This window comes from Camelus dromedarius, chromosome 5 (genome assembly GCF_036321535.1).
Source record: "Camelus dromedarius isolate mCamDro1 chromosome 5, mCamDro1.pat, whole genome shotgun sequence".
NCBI lineage: Eukaryota > Metazoa > Chordata > Mammalia > Artiodactyla > Camelidae > Camelus > Camelus dromedarius.
Genome location: NC_087440.1, coordinates 13982738 through 14006777, shown reverse-complemented (window position 1 = coordinate 14006777; position 24040 = coordinate 13982738). Strand labels below are relative to the sequence as shown.

General features: G+C 41.8%; 3 protein-coding genes across 9 annotated transcripts in view; 1 reads left to right on the top strand and 2 right to left on the bottom strand.

Moving 5' to 3' along the window:
- The window catches only part of TMOD3 (tropomodulin 3), a 69686-nt gene extending 61317 nt beyond the window's left edge, over positions 1 to 8369 (top strand). For all 4 annotated transcript variants that reach the window (XM_064485596.1, XM_010977172.3, XM_010977171.3 and 1 more), the window contains 2 exons: positions 733 to 877; positions 4172 to 8369. In XM_064485596.1, the coding sequence (XP_064341666.1) occupies positions 733 to 877; positions 4172 to 4203 (177 nt within the window). In that variant the 3' untranslated portion in view covers positions 4204 to 8369. The remainder of the gene's footprint in view (positions 1 to 732; positions 878 to 4171) is intronic.
- A 366-nt stretch (positions 8370 to 8735) lies between these two features.
- LOC105086636 (RNA polymerase-associated protein LEO1) lies at positions 8736 to 20319 on the bottom strand. Of its 2 annotated transcripts, none has more exons than XM_031453053.2 (8): positions 17904 to 20319; positions 17122 to 17267; positions 16333 to 16417; positions 14968 to 15062; positions 14254 to 14388; positions 12600 to 12735; positions 11512 to 11676; positions 8736 to 9859 (listed from the first exon to the last, which is right to left on the bottom strand). In XM_031453053.2, exons 1-8 carry the CDS (start codon positions 17982 to 17984, stop codon positions 9800 to 9802), a joined length of 903 nt encoding a protein of 300 aa, XP_031308913.1. In that variant the 5' UTR covers positions 17985 to 20319; the 3' UTR covers positions 8736 to 9799. The 2 variants fall into 2 exon arrangements, with proteins under 2 accessions (XP_031308913.1, XP_031308911.1); XM_031453051.2 differs by having other exon boundaries at positions 8736 to 9862; positions 17904 to 20318.
- Positions 20320 to 22271: 1952 nt separating this feature from the next.
- The window catches only part of LEO1 (LEO1 homolog, Paf1/RNA polymerase II complex component), a 33048-nt gene continuing 31279 nt past the window's right edge, over positions 22272 to 24040 (bottom strand). For 2 of the 3 annotated variants that reach the window (XM_010977168.3, XM_031453049.2), the window contains one exon: positions 22272 to 22514. In XM_010977168.3, coding sequence (XP_010975470.1) covers positions 22410 to 22514 — 105 coding nt within the window. In that variant the 3' untranslated portion in view covers positions 22272 to 22409. The remainder of the gene's footprint in view (positions 22515 to 24040) is intronic. The other variant, XM_031453050.2, reaches the window with a different exon arrangement.

Genomic DNA, 24040 nt, shown 5'->3' with positions numbered 1-24040 from the left:
ATCTATTACACTTAAGTGGTTTCCACTTTTTGGATTTTAGAAATATGCTGCTATGAACATTCATATACAAATTCTTACACAAATATATGTTTTCATTTCTCATGGGTATATACCTAGGAGTGGAATTATTAGGTAATATGGTAACTCTTATGCTATTTTTTTTCCTTTTTTTTCAATTTGCATTTTTTTATTGAGTTATAGTCAGTTTACAATGTTGTGTCAAATTCCAATGTAGAGCACAATTTTTCAGTTATACGTGAACATGTATATATTAATTGTCACATTCTTTTTCTCTGTGAGCTACCACAAGATCTATATATTTCCCTGTGCTATACATCTTACACTATTTAATCAGTGTTTTCAGTATAATCAACTCAGCATTTTTGAGGAATAGCCAAATCGTTTTCCATAATAGCTGTACTATTTTACATTTCTGCTTAGTATGCCTGAAGCTCCCAGTTTTTCCATATTCTTCCCAGCAATTATTGTCCATCTTTTTAATTATGGTCATCCTAGTGGGTATGACATGGTATCTCATTGTAATAATGCACTTTTTTTAATGTTTGTATGAGCATACATAAGAGAAACAAAATATAAGTTTAGTGTAATGTTGAAAGAATTGGGAAAATTTTAAAAGAATCAGCATGTACCTGAATGTCTTAGCCTTAGGTTACCATGAACAGTATTTTGATCTAACTTATTAATACGATTCTTTATTTCTAACTATTCCAGAGGCAGCAGTTGGGGACGGCTGTAGAGTTGGAAATGGCCAAGATGCTTGAGGAAAATACCAATATCCTTAAATTCGGATATCAGTTTACGCAGCAGGGACCCCGAACCAGGGCAGCTAACGCTATAACAAAAAATAATGACTTAGGTAAGTCATTATTTATAAGTCGCTATAAAACTGAATTTCTGAATTGTATCTCTAAGCTAATGCATTGGAGGAACTTTTTTAAAAATAAATATTAACACAGGAAGATCACTTGGCCTTTGTTTGTAAAACCTGCACAGCCCTTTTCATACTGACTGAATAGCGTTCAGTTCAGATGAGGCTGTGGTGATTACTAGGTGAGCGGGTAGGATCAGCTTCCTGCGGCAAACGTGTTTCGCAGCTTTCAGTGAACCAGTTTTCTACAACACACATTATTAAACAATGCTTCCTATAACGAATACTTTGTTCTCAGTTTCAAGTCACCTCTTGGAGCTATTAAAACAAAGATTTCAACATTACAGGAAAGTTTTGCCCTTTGATCAAACAGGCCTAGATAGAAATTCAATTTTATATGGGAAGATACAGAATAATTGTAGTTTTAACCCAAGTTTTCAAGTCAGTGTGATGTCAAGATTTGCTCTACTTACTTGTTGCGCTGACCCCGCCACCCCTGGGCGGTGTGTCCCCTCCCTGCGCACATCTAGGTCAGCAGTCTCCTTCCTTCGCTCCTGTTGAACTGCTGAGGCTTATGGATTCCATTAAAAACAACTTTTCCAGCCAAGGCTGAACTAAAGAATATGATGCTTATAATTTTGTTTCTATGTGTTTACAGAAATTGACTTTTAAGTTTGTGTTTATCATTGAAATAGTTTAAAAGTTGCATTTAGACAAGAATTAAAATAAGACTTCTTAAAGGGAGTCACATTTTACTGTGATGATACTGGGATTTGCGAGCCAGTGTAGGCCACTGAGAGCATGATTTAAGTGATACTTCAAAAACAGCATTCTTATTACTCTTCTAGAGATAGAGAGGAAATGAGATTAGTTAGGACTTACTGGCAATTGACTCATCATGAAGTATTGAAGACATATATTAGTGGAGCAGGTTTGGGAAGAAACTGCCAAAGAATTGTTAATGGGGCCAGACTTATGAGTCTCATGGGGAGGACGCACTGAGGAACTGCTGGGGTAACAAGGGCACCGAGTGAGAAAGTTGGCAGGGGCTCTGCCCGTCTTCCTCTGCTGTGTTCCATAGCCTCCCATCCATCCACCCTCAGCTTTTTTTTTTTTTAGCCTTCCTTGCACTTTGACCTCTGTCTGTAGGTCAAGGTGGCAAGCCTAAAGACCATGTTTTCTTACAGGCAGTCTAGTATGTGCTAACTGAAAGGAATGTCAAAGAACAAGGCTTGAAACTTGCACCACATCTCTTGGGCATATAATCTTTCTTCCCCTTGCAAATGGGGCTGTATTAGAGCTTAGTGTTCTGATTCTGATAACGTCTTTCCCTCTCTTCTTCTTTTCTTAGTCTCAACTTTTCTTTGAAATAATCCTACGTACTCGCCATCTCTCCAGCTGAGACGTATCACAACTATAACAGCAAAGAGGTTATATGGAGTACGTGCGATACTCAATTGAACTTTGTCTCACGTTGCTGTCTTCACACTACTTAACTGCATAATCCATTTTCTACATCTTTTTTGTTTGTTCCATCTGTCCTACCGATCTTGTTTATAATGTGCATTTTTTGTAACATGCATTGTAATATTTGAAATGGTCTGCCAATAATACCCAAACACTACTGCAACTCAGAATTTTCTTGAAAATGTCCCACCCTAAAGAATTATGTCGCTTGCCTTTCAGATATTTCTGTGTCGTTCAGAGATCTATATACATGAATTAAGTTTGTGTTTGAGGACTTAGTTCTCCATTTGATTTTTTTTCCCTTTTCAGTAAACACAGGAAACTGTTAGACCAAAATTAGGGTGCAGCTAGTTAGATACGTATGAAAATGTTCATGGGAACTTGATACTTCAGCCCTCCTGGTTTTTTCTTTCTAGCTAGCATCCAGCCGTTGGCTTTTATGCACATCACTTGACTGGTCTCATCTCTTGAGGGCCAGTGATCAGAAGCCAGCAGTCAGAGCAGCATGAAAGCAGAATCTGTGGCCTGGCCAGAAGGCCAGTGCCCCTGTTGGCTTTTCACTCCTCTGTTAAACAGCAAATTCAGGCTGAACAAAAGCACTTGTCTTTCTACTTGCTTCCATAGAAGAGAGCACAGAAATTAATAAACCAACAAGTATCAAAGCCAGATCCTTTTAACTATAAAAGATGAATTAGCTTTCCCCACCTGAAAAAGATGGCTGACCTCAGGACCATCCGGTAACCCCACTGTGGTGGGTGAGGAAGCCGGGGACCCTTTGTTGAACGCTTTCTGTATTCTCAGTCCTGCCCTAAGCAGCGGGTCATGCCTTTGCTTGTACAGCAGGGGGTTAAGATACCATTATTCTCCTGTTACAGAGGATGGGTTGAGGCTCAGAGGGGAACTTACTTGCCAGAGAGCACACTGCACACAGCGACAGAGCCATGGCTCAGTTTGTCGCTGACGCTGGAACCCGTGCTCTTTGTCCTAAGTAGGAGTTGGCCGCGGTGCCGGGGTGCCCTGACCCGGTGGCTCTCAGCGAATGCTCCCTGTAGCTGACGGGGAGGTCTGACGCTGAAGCCCGGGCCCTGCTGCTGCTGCGCACTGCCCAGCAGGCCCGGGTCGCCAGGCCACGAGGAGGCTGAGGGTGCTCGGAGGTGCACCTTTGTTTACCCCGTTAGCTGAGCGAGGTGGCTGACCACCTTGGGGCTGAAGCTGACAGTAGCCAGATGTGACATCACCACATTACCAGGGTCTAAGGTTTTCATTACTTTGTTGGTTATCAGAGCCCTGAACTGGGTCCCTTCGGAGGAGGTAAGAGAAGGAAAATCTGGAGAGCAGTAGTAACAAGTCACTTACCTGTAAAAATGACAAGGCTATTTTTGGTGTGTTCTTTCTCAAACTAAGGAAATAATCAGAAGAGCATGCAAATACTTACTTTTTTAACACTTTCTAATCCCAGCTGCCTGAATGTCATTCAAAATTTAACACAGTAAGTTATTAATCATTTTTTAATGGAGGTATGAATTTTTTTAATACACAAATGAGACAGGCACAGTGACTTGAAGGTGACTGCTGACCATTCTGGTTTAGATTTCTAATCACTGCTGTGTAAGCACAGCTGAGCTCAGCCCCTCAGTTCTCGACTGGTGAGTGACCATGTAAAGGATGGGAATTTCTTATTTTAATGGCCATGTGAACTGCAGGTGGACGTTTCATTTTTGTACAATTATAACTGGATTACATAGAAACTTGCTTGTCACAAGCAAATTAACATTGTACAAACTAACAGGGATTTCACCATTATTTTTCTCATAGTTCGCAAGAGACGAGTTGAAGGAGACCAGTAAGTCCACCAATGTGTGATCTTTGGAAGACTTCGAAAGGTCGCCAAGGGCTTGTGTTGTGATATCAGATGTAAAATTTTCCTAGGTAGAAGGGAAGAGACTGGAAATCCTTTTTTTTTTTTTTTCCTGAACTGCATGTATCTCTTTTTTAGTTTAAGTTGTTACCAGTTTCAAATTGTAAATCAATTATAGGTGATATTTTGTGTTCTAAAGCATTATTTCTACTTTCTGCTAAAATCATTTTTAATTTAGCTTAATTACATGGTTTATGATGAGTCTTGGGTTAAAAAATACAATTGTAAAAAAAGTCTAGGAAATCACTTATGTAGAATAATGAACATTTTAAGGACCAATCTTTTTTTAAGTGAAAAAGGGACATTGCTGATGTGAGAATTGCTGTTGCACCTCTTGGGCACAAGGCGCTTCAAAACTTCCCTTATTACACGGCATGGAGACTTTTCCATGTTTTAAAACACATGAACTTGGCAAGAGTGTGCTTTTTGCTTCATCAAGAAAGCAAATACTTTGCTTTAAAAGTATAGTTATATATAGTTTTTCATTTTAATAATGTGGGCATTATTAAATTTTCATGAAAGCTCATAGTAAAAGAAAGCATCTGAGTAGGAAAGCTGTTTCCTTCCCTGTAAAATGCACACAGCCAACTTTCAGATATTTAGGATAAAAGAAAAAAGAAAGCTTTTGTTAGACACATGGAATCAGGGGTAATAAACGGTAGAGACTGTCTGAGAAGCACGCAGACTGGGCATTTAAATTGATGGTTACTGTAAAGGAAGGTGGAGGCTGGCCTGGGTGCAAGGTAAGAGAGAGAAGCTCCTGTGTGCGACGCAGAACTGCCTGAACGGCGTGTAATCCCCACTCACTACCAGTTTTCCAGCCAGTAAGGAAAACGGCTGTTCTTGGTAGATCTAATTTTTATTATCTTGTTTCATCTTGTACTTTTTTGTCCGTATTGTATAAAAGTAATTTCTCATAAGTTGTCTTCCTCAAAGTATTCACCCCCACAGTTGGACAGTGTACTGTGGTGGGAAGAATGACCCCAGAGCCAGGAGTGGGAGCGCTGATGTGGAGCTAATTCACGTGCCTCGGGGCGGCCCCTGGAGCAGGAGACCCCTGAGGCACTGCAGCTACAAAGGACAGGGGACAAAGCAATCAGCAATTCAGGCCTGGCTGTATCATTTACAGGGAGATTTTTCAAAAGGAGAGAACATCATTTCAGAATAGGAGGAAGATGTGTTGTTAATTCTTCTAAAACTTCTTGAAATTGAGTTACAACACGTCTGCTCCTTTGGCTTGGGCGGACAGTTTATGTAATGAGCACAGGCAAAAGCTTTCCTCAGAAGAACTGACTGCTTTTTTGAAAAGTAGTATCCAGTGTTTTAAAGGGGCCAAAGATTGACTTGCACTATTCCACCGTTCCCTTTCAGTTACAGGGTGCTGGGTTTGATTTTTTTTCAAGTTAGCAAGTCAGGCTCACGCTGACTCGCTCTCCCTCACCTTTTCATAAACGACTTTGGAAATGTACTCAATTCAGAGCCAGCACAGCCCCAGCAGGGTGGGGCGTCAGGGACACAAAGCCACGGTTACACTTCCTGCATGGCTTCCTCGCTTGCACTGCCCTGTAAGTCAATAAATTGTTAAGTATGTTACCCCTTCCTCCCATAAGTTCTTTTTAAAATACAGGCAGGTGGGACCCCACCTAGAATTGTGTATCATACTTATGGGCAATACCTTTTTCACTTATTTATCAAAGTATGAAGAAGTTGAGTGTTTTTTGCTTGTACCACTCCACTTCTGAGCTACAACAGTTCATTATATAATTGAAGAAAAGATTTCTTAATAAATAACTAAGGGTGAACATTCATCCAACTGAATACAGACAAATCTTTCAAAAACTGTAATTACAAGGGAGAAAACTAGTGTTTACTTTGATCATTAAAAATCTGGCACCTCTTACCCTTTTAGTAACTTTCAGTATTTCTGTATTGCTCTAAAATTTTATGATAGATGAGGGTTATGAAATACTCTTGATTTTTAAACCAAAGATTTTCTAAGATCTTAAATTTTGTAGTCTAACCAATATAAACTTACCTGGTTATCTAAGCAAAGAATATTCTTTGCATTTTTAAATTGCTGTTTTTTTAAAAACCTCTTTTCATTTCCCATTTTATAAAATTTTATACTCATATTTGTCTGACATTCTAATTTTTCCAGTTTGTCTACATGAAATTACATATTAAAAGTCAATAATACTGATATTATTAAAATGGGTTTTGGTGCTATCTACTTGTAGCTAAAGGCAGGTAGAAGTCTCAAGTATAGGTGAAATAAATTTTCTAAGGGTGCCTGTCATTTAAAAGACCAAATAAATGTTTTGTGTTTAAAAAAGTTTTAACAGATTGTTAGAGATTTCAAGGGGAATTATCTTGGTCATTAAATTGCAAATTCTTATTATCTGAATGAAATAACCCAAAATACTTGCTTTGTACAGTAGGGACCCACTGGAAAAGTTACATGTATAGAACTTTGTAAATTGTTTTCCCATTGAGAGTATCTCTTTTTTTTTTTTTTTTTTTCATTTAAAAAGGGGATTCCATGGTATAATGAAAATTAAGAGAAAAAAAATTTTGATAAAATGTTAGTCATGTTCTGTTGTACATTATATTTAACCCTTGCTGTCATTAAAATAAGATTAAAAGGTAGGATTAAAAGAGGTTTCATAAAATCTTAAATTTTTGGCTCTTTGTTGCCAGGGCTGCCTCATCTTTTCTTTATAAAATCAGGAATCACACTGCTACCTCCCAGCAGACACGAGGTTCATTCTTTTTCTGGCGTCCATAGCAATTTCCAGTCTCTGTTCAGTAGTGTCCAGTTTTGCTCCATCATTACAATGCCACTTCACTTTTTAAAAAAACTTTTTTCTAGTTTTATTGCTATAATTGACATACAGCATTGTATTAGTTTAAGGTGTACAACATATTGATTTGATAAATGCATATATTGCAAAATGATTAATAAAGTAAGTTTAGTTAACATGTTACCTCACATAGTTTAAAAAATTTTTTTCCTTGTGATGAGAACTTTTAAGACCTATTCTGTTAGCAACTTTCAAATATGCAATACACTATTATTAACTGCAGTCACCATGCACACTACATCCCCAGGACTTATAACTGGAAGTTTATAACTTTGGACACCCTTTACTCATTTCACTATTCCCCCACTTCCTGCCTCTGGCAACCACCAATCTGTTCTGTCTCTATGAATTTAGTATTTTTAGATTCTGATAAGAAAGCATACAATATTTGTCTCTCTGTCTGACTTATTTCACTTAGCATGTTGAATAGTATTAACTGAAGACGCGGCACCCACAAGAACCGAACACACTGAGTGTGTCACAGCAGCTCCTTCAAGGGGCCTGAGTTCTTCAGTCCGAATATCTACAAAGCTGTCGTCTCCATCAGTTCTCACTGAGCATTAATGTTTCTAGCTATCTGCCATCGTAAGACAGGATTTCTAGCTATTTCTCAGTCAGAGGAGCTCTTCACTAATTTTTAAGTTGAGAAAACTTTAATAAGCAAAGATTTTTATATTATGTCATTTTAATTTGGTCAGTCTTTCTTATGTCATACTGATTTTTTTTTCTGCGTTATAATTTAATTCCATAAGTCCTTCCCTAATACACTGAATAAATCAGAGATTTTTTTTTATAAGAAAATATTTGTAACAGTTTGTTAATGCCAAACTCTAACTTGCAGTCTGATCACTGAGAGGAGCCAGTCTTGTAAACCATTGCCAAGGATTTTAGAAAGCCTTCATTGCCTTACAGAGAATTTTACTTCGGACACCTGCACTAGTGCTGGATAAGCCACCCACCATGTTTTGTGCAGGGTCGTATATTTTGAAGACAATCGGACTCCTCCCCATCTTAGAGTCTACATATGTGAAGCATAACTGTCTTTTCTACTATCAGTATATTGTAATTGTTGCAAAGCAATTAATAGGCCTAAATCTTTCTGTCAGATATTGTAGTCCATTCAGAGAGTAAAGTTTATGAACAAATTCTGAGTGCTTTTTGATGGGTACATACAGCCATTTTTAGGAGTTTAAATTTCATCTTAACTCAGAAATAAAGATGAGAAAGTCTTTCATTCAGCTGTTTCAACTTTTTGGATTTGTCTACTTAAGAACTGGTTTTTAAAAACTGTAAAAACCAAAAAATTGCACATGTATACGCACACAGAGTATCAAAACCTTTGTAATTTCAAATAAATGCCCACCTTTTTTTCAGTCTTTTAGATGAATTATATTTGGTTTTAGTTATGTTTAAAAGCTTGAATATTACCTTTGTAACTGCATCATTCTTTATCACATGAAATTAGGTATTTAAATATTTTTAATGCTAAAATATCCAAAATGCTATAAAAGCTTTACTTTTTCAATTTATATAAATATGAAAGCAGTGAATTTTATAATACTTTAAATATTATAAAATATTATTATGACTATTGGTTCATTATAGTACAGTGAAGTTTCTTTTGAAAAATATGGACTATAGGCATTTAGAATTTACCACTTGGTATTGGAATAAATTTCAATAAAGTTTATCAAATACCCTATAGACTTGGACTTTTTGGAAACTACATTCTAAAGTTCAGCCGTTGCACACCTCTTAGGAACAAGCTTACTGATTTCCCTGAGTTGTCCTATCCCACACTATTAAGTTAAACCATATAAAACAGTCAGTACTTGACTATTTATACCCACAAAAGCAGTAAGTTCATATGGTTCAATATCATACCATCAGTACTTGGTCTGGTCTGTCTGTAAAATTGAATTGAGTTGACAAATGTGAAGAAAACAGGGTCCTAGGATACAGTGCAGCCTGGACCTGCTGGGAGCCAATCCTGCTAATAGAGGTTATTTTTGCAGTAAAACAAAGGCATCTCTTACCAGTCACCTGTATCCATCAGCCAAAAGAGAAAGTCAGTGAAATGTGTAATGGGCTTGAGGAAACTTTTAGGGGTAAACATTAGATAATTCATTTCTGAAACTTGAGGAATAAAGAAATTCCCCTTGAAGTTCACATCTGTAAAATGAGAACAGCACCCGCCTGTCAAGTTGTTCTGAGGATTAGACTTGGTAAGGCTGTACAGCACTTGGCAAAGCCCTGAGTCTTCAGTGAGCCCTCCCGTGCTGTCCTGTGCTGACAAGGTCACAGGACGGTGGGGTCAGTGGAAAGTTAGTGTCCTGCCAACGCAGCACGCAGGGCCCCGAACCCTGCTGGGCAGCCAGGGAGGACACTGGAGGAGGCAACGCCCGAGCTGAACTTAACCCATCTCTGGACTGGGCCAGGGGGACGGGGTGAGGCAGAGCAGCAAGGATGCATGACACCCAAGACCCAGAGCAAACAGTCATCAAAATAAGCTTCTATTTGAGAAAAGTGGATTTTCTAAAATCACAAACTTACTTATGAATGTTTTTTTAATCACAACTAGGATTATGCAAAAGCAACTCAAGTCCTCATTTGAATCAAAACATTTCATCACTGTCTTTACCATATTTACAGTGAGCGCACGTTTTATGCTTCAGTCATCCTCTTCCTCTTCATGCCCTGCTTTCCTCTTTCTGGAGGGTCCACCTGCTGAACAGATACGAGAAAGAAGAGAGACAATTTTCAATACTGAACGTTTGTGGAAATTTAGTCTAAAGCAGTTGGGAGCCAATGTGGGGAGCCAGCCCTTCGCATGGGCTGACTGGCGACCCTGTCCACAGACACTGTGTCTGCGGGTCCAGCAGTGGGAGCCCGGGCTGCCCGGGCAGCGGTCAGGGCCCAGGGACACTTCTCACTCCATCCTGACTGGGATTCTGCTCATGTTACTTGAAATACATTCCCCTGTTCCTCAGTACTTCACTTTCTCTATGTAAGATTCAGTATTTTAAAGCCTGTCAACTTTTTTTCTTAAATGACTGCTTGTGTTTTATGTGCTTTTTTAGTATGCTTTCAGAGTTTAAAATATATTTTTCACATGAAAAGTGAGTGCCTCCCTTACGCGGTAAGGGACACTGCTCTCACTGCGATGTTTACTCGGCCCTGTAACTCCAGATCCATCGTGCAGCATGCTCAGTGTTCAGAAAACATGGAATGAATGAATGTGGCACAGTGGCAACATAGTGATTCACCTGTATAATTAAGATTTAAAATTTCTTTGGACTCGGAAATAATTAAAGGAAAATAATTCTAATAACATGGAAATAAAATAACCCTCCACTGTTATACTCAAACACTAAGGGCACCCAGTGCCCACCATGGACACGAGGCCCCTCTCTCTACTGCACTGAACCATTTCAGGTTCTCTAGCCGAGACCTGCTGTCTCGGGGCCGTAGGTCTTTTCTCACTGGCGGGCCCACCCTAACACTCTTCCTTCAACACTGAGCAAGAGGGCACCTTCTCTGGGCAGCCCCCTACCATGCACAGGTGTCAGACCCTCCCCAGGCCAATCATTCCTGGTCCTGTTACTGGATTTATCTCCCCGGGGTTCAGGGGGCTGTGCGGACGTCTGTGCTCCTGGGCTGAGAGCCTCTTCACTCCATGAGCTGACTTGTGGGTACAAGGCAACTGAATAAATTTGGTTTTACCTCATCACTGGTGAGTTTCTTTGCTTTGAGTAATCTCTGAGCCTTATCTTCCTCTGGGCCCTCACCACTGTCTGAAGAACAGATTCTGGCCTGTTCCTCTGAAAGCAAAGGAACTTTCCATATGGGATTGACCTTCAGAGATGAAGTTCCATGAATTCCCAAATTTTTCTGATGCTGAATATTTTAACTTTCCACTCTATCTTTTTCGCTTGAGGGAAACAGGTTTTTAAGTTTTGATGAAGAGATAGATAATAACTTTCAAACGTGCTTAAATGACTTAGAGTTGAGAGGTTTTCTCCTCAGATGTCTGATCACTTCTAGATACCCGAGGGGCTTTATGCACGTCTTTTTTTAAAACTACGAAGTTTAAACTTTGGGTCCGTCATCATACAAGCAGGCAAACTGCCTAAGAACACATTTTCCTTCATAAGAGCATAAATTATTTAATTGATTTTCTTTATTCTGGGGGTGCCTTATTTACCCAGCTAAGCTTTTGTGTGGGAAAGTGGCTCTACAAAAACAAAGACAAAATAAAAGGCCTTTGTACTGCTGTTGTCCCTGTACTGTTGTCCTAAGTGAGTAAGAGCAGGACGGGTAGTAAGGGCCCACCAGAGCACAGGCGACCCCGAGACGGTGCAGTGTGACCGCCTCACCTTGGCATGCCCCTCGGGAATGGCTTCTGATGGCATCTCAACCTCCTCCTCCCTCTCATCACTGCTGTGGTCCTGGCAGGGGGGGCTCGGCCCCTGCTGGTTCTGCTTCTCCCGCAAATACATTGTCTCCTGGTGAGCAGAAGCCCTCAAACGTTCTTCTTCTTTCTGTAAAGAAGCAAATAAACTACTGAACTTGAAAAAAAAAATGAACTGGCTTAGCGCCCACTTGAAACTATTTCACTATAAAGGACACGTAAACGCCTAGCCCAGGATAACACCCACTCCCTGTCCTGGATACAGTTCTCTCCATCCGACACCTCTGTTAACCAGACACGGGCATCGTCTTATTTGGTTCTAAGGCGTGAAGACAACACAAGGGTGAAGGACAGAGGTTCCCTCACACCAACCGCCCCATCGGAACAGGCACAGGTTCGGCCGTGGGCTCAGCCGTATCCCCTGTGCTGCCCGTCAGAGCCCAGCCAGCCGCCACCCAGCAGGTGCCTGAGGCAGGCGGTTTCTCTTCGCCCCTGCGACGGACACCTGACTTGCCCAGGCTCCACCAAACTACCGTGGTGCCCAGATATTCCTGTCTGGGCCCCTCAACCCAGAGAGCTCCCCACAGCTCCTGACGGCAGGATGCAGGATGGGGAGGTTCTGGGGAGGTCCCTGAGCCCCAAAGTAGAACTTTCGTTCCTGTCCATCAGCCTGGCGGTCCACACGATGGGGTTCACAAGGCAGGGCTGGTGTTAAACAAGTCAGGAATGTCCTTTGACATTCCTACATCACTGACTACCTGGAACACAGTTTTATGATATCTGTCAAAGGTTACACCTTTTAAACCATCAGTTTCCCCTAAAATCTCACAGATTGGAGACAGAGCTCCTGAATGTCTGGAGTGCTCTACCTCACCAGTGGCCATTGGCTAGGACCAGTAATACGGTTAACCACATGCTTAGAAGGTCAAAGCTAGCTCCCTGATAACTATAAGAATAAAATGGCTGTGGCAATAAGGAATGACAGATTAATATTCTGGAAAGCACAGCTCTTACTACCCTCAAAAAACCCAGGATAAAGCTCAGGCAACATACCTTAATCATCTCTATGCGTTGGCATTCAGGATCACGACCAGCCATTGGTAAGATTCTAATCTTCTGTATCCCCGAGCATCTATTAGCAAGTGGCAGGGTCATCTTTTTATGTGTGGCATAGTCTGTAGAGTGAGGTCTGCGGGAAACAAACAAAAAAGTCTCACTGTATAATAGGAACAGTTGTTGGCAATAGTGCCAACAGCAAACAACTGTGGACAAAGACACGTCCCTTTAACGGAGCAGAGTGGCAAGGCCACAGTACTGGTGCTTTAGGGCCTTCCTCCTTCTCTGGCTTCCTGAGCAGTTCCCCCCTCAGCCCTGCCTCCCAGGGAAAGCTGATGGGGTGAAGCGGGAGTGGAAGGAAGGAGGAGATGGTGGGGTCCTAGGCTTTTACAAAGAAAACCCTCAAGTACAATCACAGAAGAGACGACATGGGAGATCGTAGTTCCATGAAGGTGGCACAGAGGCCAGAAGGCAGAATTTTTTTTTTTAATGAAGGTACTGGGGATTGAACCCAGGACCTTGTGCATGCTAAGCACATAATGCACCACTGAGCTGTACCCACCCACCCTGAGGCACAACTTAAGTCCCTCCTTCTGGATAAAACTTGAAGAAAAATGAAAGCAAGGAGGCAGGTCTCAGGAGGGGAGCCACATGACAGCCCAGGGGGACAATGACAGCTGGAACAGGAGGCCCCGGTGCAGAAAGCCGAGGATTCCTCACTAATGGAAGGCACATCTTAGGAATGATCCTTAGGGAAATCACAAGGAGAGTGTGGCTGTAAGGAATGAAACTGCGCTGGGCAGTCAAATATCACCCCCATGTGGAGGAGCTCGGGGCACAAGAGAGGAAAGCACACTGTGGAACTGGTTGTATGTAGGATGCCGGCCTAGCAGAGATCATTAAGGGCCGGACTGGAGCAGTATTTCTTGCGCATGACATATTTTTACGTATTACTTGACTCAGTGGATAGAGCACCCCTCTGAGGGAGATGTTATCTCCATTTTATAAGATAAGGAGACTAATCACTGGTGAGATTGAGACTTCCTCAAGCTTACACGTGCATTAGTGAAACACAACCCCAGAGCTGTCTGCTGCAGTCTTTGAAACAGAGCAACATCTTTCTGGAGTATAATTTATATACCATAAAACTCACTCATTTTAATAAATAATTAAAGGATTTTTTAATTTATCAAGCTGTGTGATCTGTACCACCATCTGATTTAAAACATTTCCATGACCCCAGAAAGGATCCTTGAGCGCACCGTGACAGTCTTCTAAGGGCCCCGCTTCTGAAGGGAGGCCAAACAAGGGCCAGTGAGTCCCACGGAGGGAAGGCGTGAGCGGGGGGGGGGGGGGGGGGGGGGAACCGCGAAGAAAACATGCGCGCGAAGAAGATGCGCGCGCGGCACTGGGCGCCGGCAGCTAGAGCTCAGTGCGCAGCCGCAGCACCGGCCGGCCGGCCCTTTCCTCTGGCGCATGCGCACTCCAAGAGCCGGCGCCCCGGGTAACAGCCCGGGACCAGACCGCGGGCCTGGGGGAGCGGCAGCTCGGAATCACGTCATCTCGGCCGACTCGGGCTTTTTGCACACCCAGCCTCTCTGCCTTGTTGCTCTTAAACTGCAAGGAGCAATACGTCAGTACGAATAGTTACCTAAAGGTGAGTTTGGATTTGAAGACGGCTTGTCCCCGCAGACCCGTGTCTTCGCGAACGAACAGGTGGTTGTAATTGCCCAGCAGCGGGGCTTTGTAGACATCAAACACCTCATTGCCTAAGTGCAGGGACAGGCTGGAAACGAGAAATCGTCCAGTTATCAGGGTGGGTATCGAGCGAACCCTGCAGCTTCCATTCTACCCCATTAGCTGTTCTTAAACTGCTGTGGGACTGCAGGGTCCCATCCTCTACTGAACTCCTAAGGAAAGCGAAGAAAAGATACCGTCAACAGCTAAGCTACCTTCTTTCCAAATAAAAGGTGGTAAAAATCCATCCTCCTTTCAGCCAGAAATAGAATTGTTTTATCATTTTCCCAGCCTCTACCTCTTTTATTAGTAAAAGAGAAATCTTTTTTTTCAAACATATCAATTTCTAATTTCTAATAGTCACACTGGGGAGCTAACATTGGGTTTTCACTTCAGTAAGATAGATACCATGAGTCTAATCACATCTTGGGTCTATTTCTGTCTCCCTCCAGCACAGCACTGTGCTCTCGACCCTATTTATTCCTATCAGGTGATGCCAGAGGCCTAGATTTTGTTAATTCTTTCATGAAAGATGACCTACGGTCCTACACAGAAAACTTCAGTCTTCCCAGGCCCCCACCACCACCCAACCCCGGAACTTCCATGCTCTCCAGGACTTTGTGCTCACCTCCCATCTGACCACTTGACTATCCGAGTATTGCTTTCTTTAATTTTATTTCCTTCTTTGTCCCGGCGTATCCTCCATCGTAAAGTATTTTCCACCTGATTCAAAACACAAAGGCATTAGAAAACCAGTGTAGGGGGGAGGGTATAGCTCAGTGGTAGAGTGTATATGCCTAGCATGCAGGAGGTCCTGGGTTCAATCCCCAGGACATTATAAATAAACCTAATTACCCCCCTCAAAAAAAACCCTAAAAATAAATTATTAAAAAAAGATCAGAGATTTATTAGCTGTGAAAGAAGAAAAGAAAAAAAGAAAGAAGACAAAGAGACCAGTGTAACTATGTGTTCTTTTTTCCTCAAGTGATTTATACTTAAGTGCCAAGGATTCATAGGCAGTGATAGAATAATCTCACCAAAAAAGAGCTGATTGGGCCCCTCCTGCCACAGATACCTCGAATATTGGTTAAACTCACCAGATGTTCTGTGTAAATCTTCTGTGAGCTTCATTTCATGGCAGTGGAAGTGGAAATTTGGGGACCACACGAGGTAGGTAGGCAGTTACAGCAGGGCCCTCTGCCTACTGCAGCCCCATTTGAAGGGCTATGAACCCAATGAAAGAAGGACTAAAAAAGTGCCCATTCACCTAGTAAAACAGGGAAGCTCTGGGCATTAAATTTTAGAAATGTTTAAAAGAATACACACTGAAGTAATTAACAACAAATTAAAACCTGAGGTGTGTGCTTTACCCTACCCATGTGGCAGGTAACTCCAAATCATAAAAATGGAGCCCGCCACTGCTACCACAGGGGCCCCGGCAGAAGCTCACAGAAAACCCCCTTAAAGACGACACGTCCCTGTGAGAGCAATGATAGGGCTTTGCCAGCCAGGCCTTCTGGAGAGGAACCACCTGATGGCGACGAGGCCTCTTTCTGTGCATAATCTGAATTTCCATAAAGAGCCTGAGATACCCTTATTGTGGGAAGTTGCTCAGACCTCTCCACTGTAAAATTGGAGGCAGTTCTGTACATCTAGCTACATTATTATTTATCCCGAAGGAAGTAGCTGACAATTTTCAAGAATTTTTATCTGTTCTTGTGTCAAAAATTACAACTGCAAAAGAAAAGTTAGAAAAGTGACAATTCTACAGGGATTTTTAAAAAAGGATATGTACCTTCTCCCCTAGAAATATTCTGAAAAGACACTTAATTCCTTGTTCTAAACAGTTACTTGTTAATTCCAGAGTAAACATAAAAGACCATTTTATAAGCTCAAGTCTCAAATTGTTATCCTTGTGTTTTACTTTATAAAAAGAAAAACGTTACTACAACAACAACAACAACAACAACAACCAGGAATCAAGTGTTGGTACCTTTAATTTTATCCTGGTTCTGTCTTCCTCGTCAAGCATTTTCTCATCTTCAAATTCATCTTCATAATACTGAGGATCAAAAGGCCTAAAAATTGTTTTTAATGTAGTATTAGCCATTTGTAGTATTGAATATAATACTATAAAATAATAATATTTACATCTTTAGCATACATTAAAAAATCACAGTAGACAAACTTCATGTAAAACTTCAAAGTATGCAAATTATTATCGCTTCTTGAAATTTGATTTCAAAACATATTACCAAATGTGACGACTAATTCAAAGTTTTTAAATTTTTTTTGTTCGGTGAAATGTATCTTCTATTTTTTCATATTTTTAAAGAAAAGTGTCATGTTTAATTGCATAAGAGCTTATACTCATGCATCTTCATGAATAATACCAACCAATACTATTTTATTGTCCAAAATCATTGTCTTTTCTAGATTCACAATGGCTTTTGCATTTAACACTAGTGATTTCTCTAGCAAACTTTCTACGCTCATTTTCCAATTTTTCCAGCTCTGTGCTAGTGAAAAATACCTTTATCAGCTATGTCTGTTCGTTTATAAGGAAGTGCCAAAATGCTAGCAGAATTATCAGCATTAAAACTTTTCCCACAGTAATTCATCATTTTTCTACTACAGCACATCCTAAATTTATTTTTTTTAAAGCCACATGAGAAATCTCCCATCTTGCCGATTAGCCAACTCATTATAAGAAAACATTTACGTTCCACATATTTTTTACTCAATATCTTGGGGGGAAAAACTCTTTTATCAGTCCTCTTACTTGGGTTCTATGCTGAGAAATCTGGGCAGTTTAACAAAGTACAATTCATTTCCTAAATCAGAGTAGATATTGGGAATTTCTACTTCTATTTTGGTTTCAGAAATCGGCTCTTCCTCCTGCTGGTCCTGCGGCACTCCACGTCCATCCTAAGAGAGGAATCAGAGGAATCAGAACGTGAGAGCTTGAGCTGACGTGAGAAATGCTCTGGCTCCCCTTCTGCACTGTGCAGATGCAGGTTTGACAGAAGTCAGTTTAGACACCACTTCAGAGACAGAGCAGTCAGCAACCAACCCCTCCAGGCCTCTCCTTAAAATTTCATCCTTTCCTCCCCTCCTCCCCCTAAACCACCATGCAAAACAAGATCTGGTAGCCTGCATTACCAGAAAAAAACGTCAACACATCTAGCTTGCATAAGATGTTTAACAACAGAAGTGTGAAATTATGCAACCCCTCAATACGAGGTAACTATTTACATCACAGAAGAATGTCCAGAAACACACACTCCTTGGCACAGGTTTGAATAAGAAAAACTTAAAGGTTTTCAAATGAGTTCTCACAGTCTAGTCCCTGAAGTTTGGTATGAGACTCATTCTGAGCAGTTCCTTCCATTCCCTTTAATATCCAGAAATTCCCAACATAGTTAAGTCACCCGTTCATCAGATATTTCAGACTGCTACTCATTATCCCATGTCCTCTCTGTTCAAGAGTTGGATCCATCAGCCTCTGAAACCTTTTCTTAGCTTTGAACAATGGGACCAGTTGAGATTAGTGACTGTACTTACAACAGGCTGTCCTGGAATGGGTGGTTGATTGCCCCCATCACTCTCAGAAGAAATGTCATCTATGTCTCCAAACAGGTCCATGGTCCCACTATAATCTTCAATGTTGGGAAAAAATGCCCAGTATTAATTTCTCTGACTGAAACCCTTCACACAGTTCTCAGCCCATCACCTCAACATATTCCCAAGACTTATAAACCAACCGCAAACTGGCTTGGCTCCCTGAGCCTGGCCGACAGAAGCCTGACAAGAGCATCTGTGGAGAAGGAGGGTGGCAAAGTTGGTTGGTGGAAGGCAAAGTTGCTGTGACAGCCAGCTTTCAAGAAGGGGACGGTGACTCCTGCCTCTGGTATTCTTGCCCGTGTGCAGTCCCCTCCAACACTGTGTCGTGGTTGGTCTATGTGGGCAATAGAATACAGCCTCGCTTCCAAGGCTGGGCATGACATTGTGGCTTTTCTGCCTCACTTTTTCCCTGGGGTCACTTACTCTAGAGGAAGCCAGCTGCCATGATGGGAAGATACTCAAACTGCTCTGGAGAGGTTCCTGTGGTGAGAAACTGAGGCCCCCTGCCAAGAGCCATGGGAGTGAGCCATCTTGGAAACAGACCCTTCAGCCCCAGACCAGCCTTTACATAACACAGCCTCAGCCAACATCTTGATTGCAGTCTTGTGAGAGACCCTGAGCCAGAACCACCCTGCTAAACCATTCCTGACCCTCAGAAACCATGATATATATTAATGTTGTTTTAAGCTGGCTCTCTCAGGGTATGGAGTTGGAGAAACTGAGGGGTGGTATGTAGGTCACACAAGATATATCTGCTCTGACACACCTATCTCCCTAAGTCTTCGGATTCCCACAAATTGACTAAAACGTGGGCAGAACACCTGGATAGGCTTTTTTCCCAAAGAACATGCAGAGGGCTAACAGGCATATGAAAAGATGCTCAACATTACTAATCATCAGAGAAACGCAAATCAAAACCACAGTGAGATATCACCTCACGCCTGTTAGAATAGCTATCATCAAAAAGTCTACAAATAGCAGGTGTTAGTGAGGATGTGAAGAAAAGGGAACCCTTGTACACTGTTGGTGGGAATGTAAATTGATGCAGCCACAATGAAAAACAGTATGAAGTTTCCTGAAAAAAAACCTAAAAAATTCCTACCATATAATCCAGCAATTCCACTCCTAGGTATATATCTGGAGGAAAAAAAAAAAAAAAAAGACCAAAAACACTAATTCAAAAATATACATGTACCGTAATGTTCATAGCAGCATTGTTTATAATTGCTGAGATATGGAAGCAACCTAAGTGTCCATCAACAGATAAATGGATAAAAAAAGATGTGGTATATATGTACAATGAAATATTACTCAGCTATAAAAATGAAATTCTGCTATTTGCAACAACATGAATGGACCTAAAGGGTATGAGTAAAATAAGCCAGAGAAAGACAAATACTGTACAGTATCACTTATATGTGGAATCTAAAAAATAAATCAGTGAAGATAACCAGACAGACTCCCAGATATAGAGAACAAACTAGTGGTTACCAGTGGGGAGAAGGGCAGGGGGGTAAAATAGGAGTAGGGGATTAAGAGGTACAAACTACTGTGTATAAAATAAATAAGCTACAATGATGTCCTGAACAGCACAGGGAAGATAGCCAATATTTTGTAACTTTACATGAAGTATAATCTATAAAAATATTTGAGTCACTATGCTGTACTCTTAAAACTAATATAATATTGTAAATCAACACTACATCAATTAAAAAAAAAGTTTCCTCAGAGAGGCAAACTGTTTCCCACAGGCAAGGGAGGCTCAGAGGAACTAGGAAATTTGTTTCTCAGCTTCCTCTGAGTCCAAACAGATACCCCCACCCCTAGTTTCTTTCTCAATCAATGCCCTTTCACGGGAGAGACTTGAAGAGGCTGTGAAGTCAACTGATGCTGCAGTTCTGCAAGCACACAAAAATATGTTCGATTTTCAGCTACCTCAGTCCTCTGACTACAGAATAAGAGATTTCTTTAGCGCTGTCATGAATCCTCCCTGGTTCTCTGACCATGACTTAAGCTGATAGTTTAAAGATCGAGGCTTGTAAACTCTCTGTAAGTGCTCCAGGGCGCCGGGAAGCATCCATCCCACAGCGCGGCCCGGACCGTCGTCAGGACTGCCTAACAAGCGCAGCAGCCACTTGAGCCCGCAACCATAGGGACAGCGAGACCTGTCACGGGGCCAGGGCGCACCCTGGGTCACCAGCATCCTGCTTCCCGCTGGTGAGGAGCTCAGACCTGCACTCAAACCCAAATCGATCTACACGTCTCACCTTCAGGGATTTGTTTCCTGGACTATCCAGACAGGCCCTAGCTGGGCAACAGAAAACATACCAGTTATCTATACAGATAGAATTTAATATTTTTTAAAATTGTAATTAGCTTTAACGTTGTTCATTAGGTAACAAAAAGTATAGAAAGCACAGAAGGAGCAAATTCAGAGAGCAGCTTCCACCCCTACAGATGAGGGAACAAAGGGAAGAGGTAGAATTATTACTACACTTAAAAAACTTTTGGGGGTGGGGGAAGGGTACAACTCAGGGCTAGGGTGGGTATTTAGCATGCATGAGGTCCTGGGTTCAATCCCCAGGACCTCCATTATATAAGCAAACCTAATCACCTCCCCCCCCGAAAAATTCAAAACAACAATTTATACACAGGGCCCTTGGACCTGGAACTCATACCTGAGGAGAAGTGTCCAGTTAGTTCTGATGTCTCTCAGGCTCTTCAAGTCTTGGTAAAGCTGCACACTGGACTGAGCTGCTGCAGGAAGAAACTGCCTCTGCTGGGGTGAAGTGTTGGTGGGCCCCCTGAGAAAAACTGCAAGTAAACAGGAAGCCCCTAGAAAGTTCCACAAACAAACAGGAAGGAGCAATCTCTGCTGTTATCCAGGTTTCCAGTCTTCCTTCTCTAGCGCCCCTAACAGGGGGCACCTGGCAAAGCTGAAATAAGGTTGCAGAGTCTTGCCCTGCATCGCTCAGCCTGGCAGCCTGGTATGGAGGGCAGGTTTGGAAATGAGAGGCAAGAGCTTAGTCACTGACACACAAGTGAAAGGAAGAAAGGAAGGAAGAAAATAAATTAAAAAATGAAATGAAATACAATAAAACAGAACAAAACAAAACAATGTTGCCTTAGAAGGGACAGAGTCAGAATGACGGCTCTTAAAAGCCAGACATAGGGAGAGGGCATAGCTCAAGTGGTAGAGCACATGCTTAGCATGCACAAGGTCCTGGGTTCAATCCCCAGTACCTCCTCCAAATAGAAATAAATAAACCTAATTACCTCTCCCTCATAAAACAAACAAATGAAAGCCAGGCATAGGAGTTTCAACTTAGTAAGCCGAAAAATAGCAAGGGACTGAAGGTTTCTTAGGAATGTGACACAGTGGTGACTTAGGACCGTCTCTTTCCATGTCACTTTTCTTTCTCTATAACCAGGCTTCAGGGAAAGCCTCCCACAGCCACAACTGCTAGATTGTATTAACAGCACTAGATCGAGTCCGTTCATAAGGGAAAGATTAATTAGTGTGTGTAGACCACCACCATAGAAAAGAAAAATAGAAAAATATCTTAAATATGGATTTAAAACATACCTACTAATTCTTTGCCATTGCTACCATCAGGAGTCAGAATTTCCCTCCCTTTGAATATGGGCTCACATTAGTGACTCACTTCTAAAGAACAGAATGTGTTAGATTCTGATGTGATTTCCAATACTAGTCATAAAAGGTAATACCAAAAATGGGCAGTACAGCTCCCACCCGGTCTGCTCTCTTGGGGTGCTCACCTTTGGAACCCAACCTTTGCAGATGTAATTAGTTAAGATGAGGTCACACTGATTTAGGCTGGCCCTAAACCCATTTATTGGTGTCCTTATAAAAAGAGGGAGATCTGGAGACACACTGAGACACAGAGTAGACACACAGGGAAACGATCCACGTTAAGACGGAGGCACAGATTAGATTATGCTGCCATAAACCAAGAATCACTGGGAGCCACAGAAGCTAAGACACGCAAAGAAGGTGACACCTGATCCAGGCTCCAAACTGTATAGAGTACATTTCTATGGTTTTAAGCCACGCAGTTTGTGGTACTTTGTTACAGCAGCCCTTGCAAACGAATACAATTATGGAGGCTTTCTTTATGCCCTTTTTCAAAACTCTGCACCCGAGAAGGACGCCTCACTCACCTGACCTGGTCCTGGCCAGGAAGCTTCTTTGTGGGGCCTGGAAGAATTCACTGAAACCTGCAACTCAGTGTAAAGCATTAACAAAGTCAACCTGCTTTGGGAGGAGTCAATTTCTTAAACAGAGACTTGCTTTTTAAATTTTTTTTATTACAATTAAAATTACACAAGAGCAAATCAATGTATTTCAATCAAAATAACTCATGTTTACATCATATTTATAAAACAAACTGTACAATAAAATATATAGTTTTCACATTTTGCACTTCAGTCATCATCTTCTTCCTCTTCATCGCTGATCACATACTTCTTATGCTTTTTATTTGCTTTATCATCATCTTCTGCTTTTCTCTTTCCAGAAGGTTCACCTTCCTAAACAGATAAAAATTTTCAAAATCTAGAAGTTCATAGAGAATATTTCTAGAAGGGTTTATCAAAAGTAGCTCTGAGCTGAATGACCCTCTGAAAACCCAAAATAAAATAACTGGTTTAACTAGAACATTTACCAGATGAATGAAACCAGTGGTTAAGGACATGGCCAGTTTCCAAATCTGCAAGTACTGAGGTGTTCAAATATGACTACACAGAGTAATTACAAACTAACTCTAAAACCCGACTTAAGGGCCATGAGGGAGAACTAAGGAGCTGTGGCCCAGTCCCACAGAGGGAAGCCGCTGTACATGGCGGCAGGCACGCGGGAAGCTGCACACAGGCTCTGCCCTGCCAGGGGCCAGGCTCTGCCCACGAAGCCAGCCTACACAGCCACGTGTCCTGCTGAGAAGTTTTATCATGCTCAAGTAATCACTGAGACGTTTTAAGCAGTTCACCTCTTCAGTATCTAAAATTCAGTATTTTAAAGACTGTCCATTTTTTTTAAATAACAATGTCTTCTTTTGGAGGTACTAAAAATTCACATTTTTTAAAAAATACTTGAAAAAATTAAAGGCCTTCATATACAAGTTCTCACTGTTTAAAATCATGTTGTACAGTGTTCTAACAGAAACAAAGAATTCAGTAAGTTATTTAAAAACAATTTTTACAGAACTCAAACATACTGACATCTAAATAATATCAACTATTAATTAAAATGAAATGATACTGAATATGACATTCTAGAACTGCCTTAACTAGACTCCTCACCAGAAATTAAACAGGGCAAACAGTTTGGAGGCTAAAGCCGGACAAGGCCAGGCCTCTGACTACCTGTGCAGAGAGGGCTTCCCGGCGCAGCACACGAGCCGGCACGCCCACTTCCCGGTGGTGCCCATGGCTGGCCCCCGAGGAGCGAGATACCATCTCACACTTGTTTCCTGCCTTACTATCCCAAGTGTATCCCCACAGACCTGAAGCCACAGGAGAATTCAAAGGGGAAAGGTACGAATCCACAGCCGCAATTGCTCCCCAGCTGGCAGCGGTAAAGTTACCCCAACAGCAGGACTGGAGGATGCTTCCCGCCCCAGGCCGTGACAAGCCTCCCTTCTACTCCTCGGCCTGTGGCAAATGCAGATGCTTCTCTCCCAACCCCACATCAGCAAAGGCAAAGAGCATGCTCCCTCCCCCACCACTTGTCTTTTCATTTATTTTCAGCTGAAGACTCTCACCTTACACGCTTCACATGCAAGCCTGTTTGTGGCAACCTTCCCCCCCACCCCGGTAAACTTCAGTGTGTATGGTCTCTTCAGCTCTAACATTCTTTAATGAGTTTAAATTGAGTGAATAACAGAATAACCAGCATAGTGTTTCTTAAAGGTGGTCGAGCCCATCCTAAAGGACCCCAGGCAGGGCCCAGCGGCTGGGAGGTCAGGAGCAAGGTCAAACCTCTCCCAGAGTCTAATCAGCACCAGTTCTAATCCACTATCTGGGGTAAGACACCCCGGAATTCTGCTTTGAAAATCCTC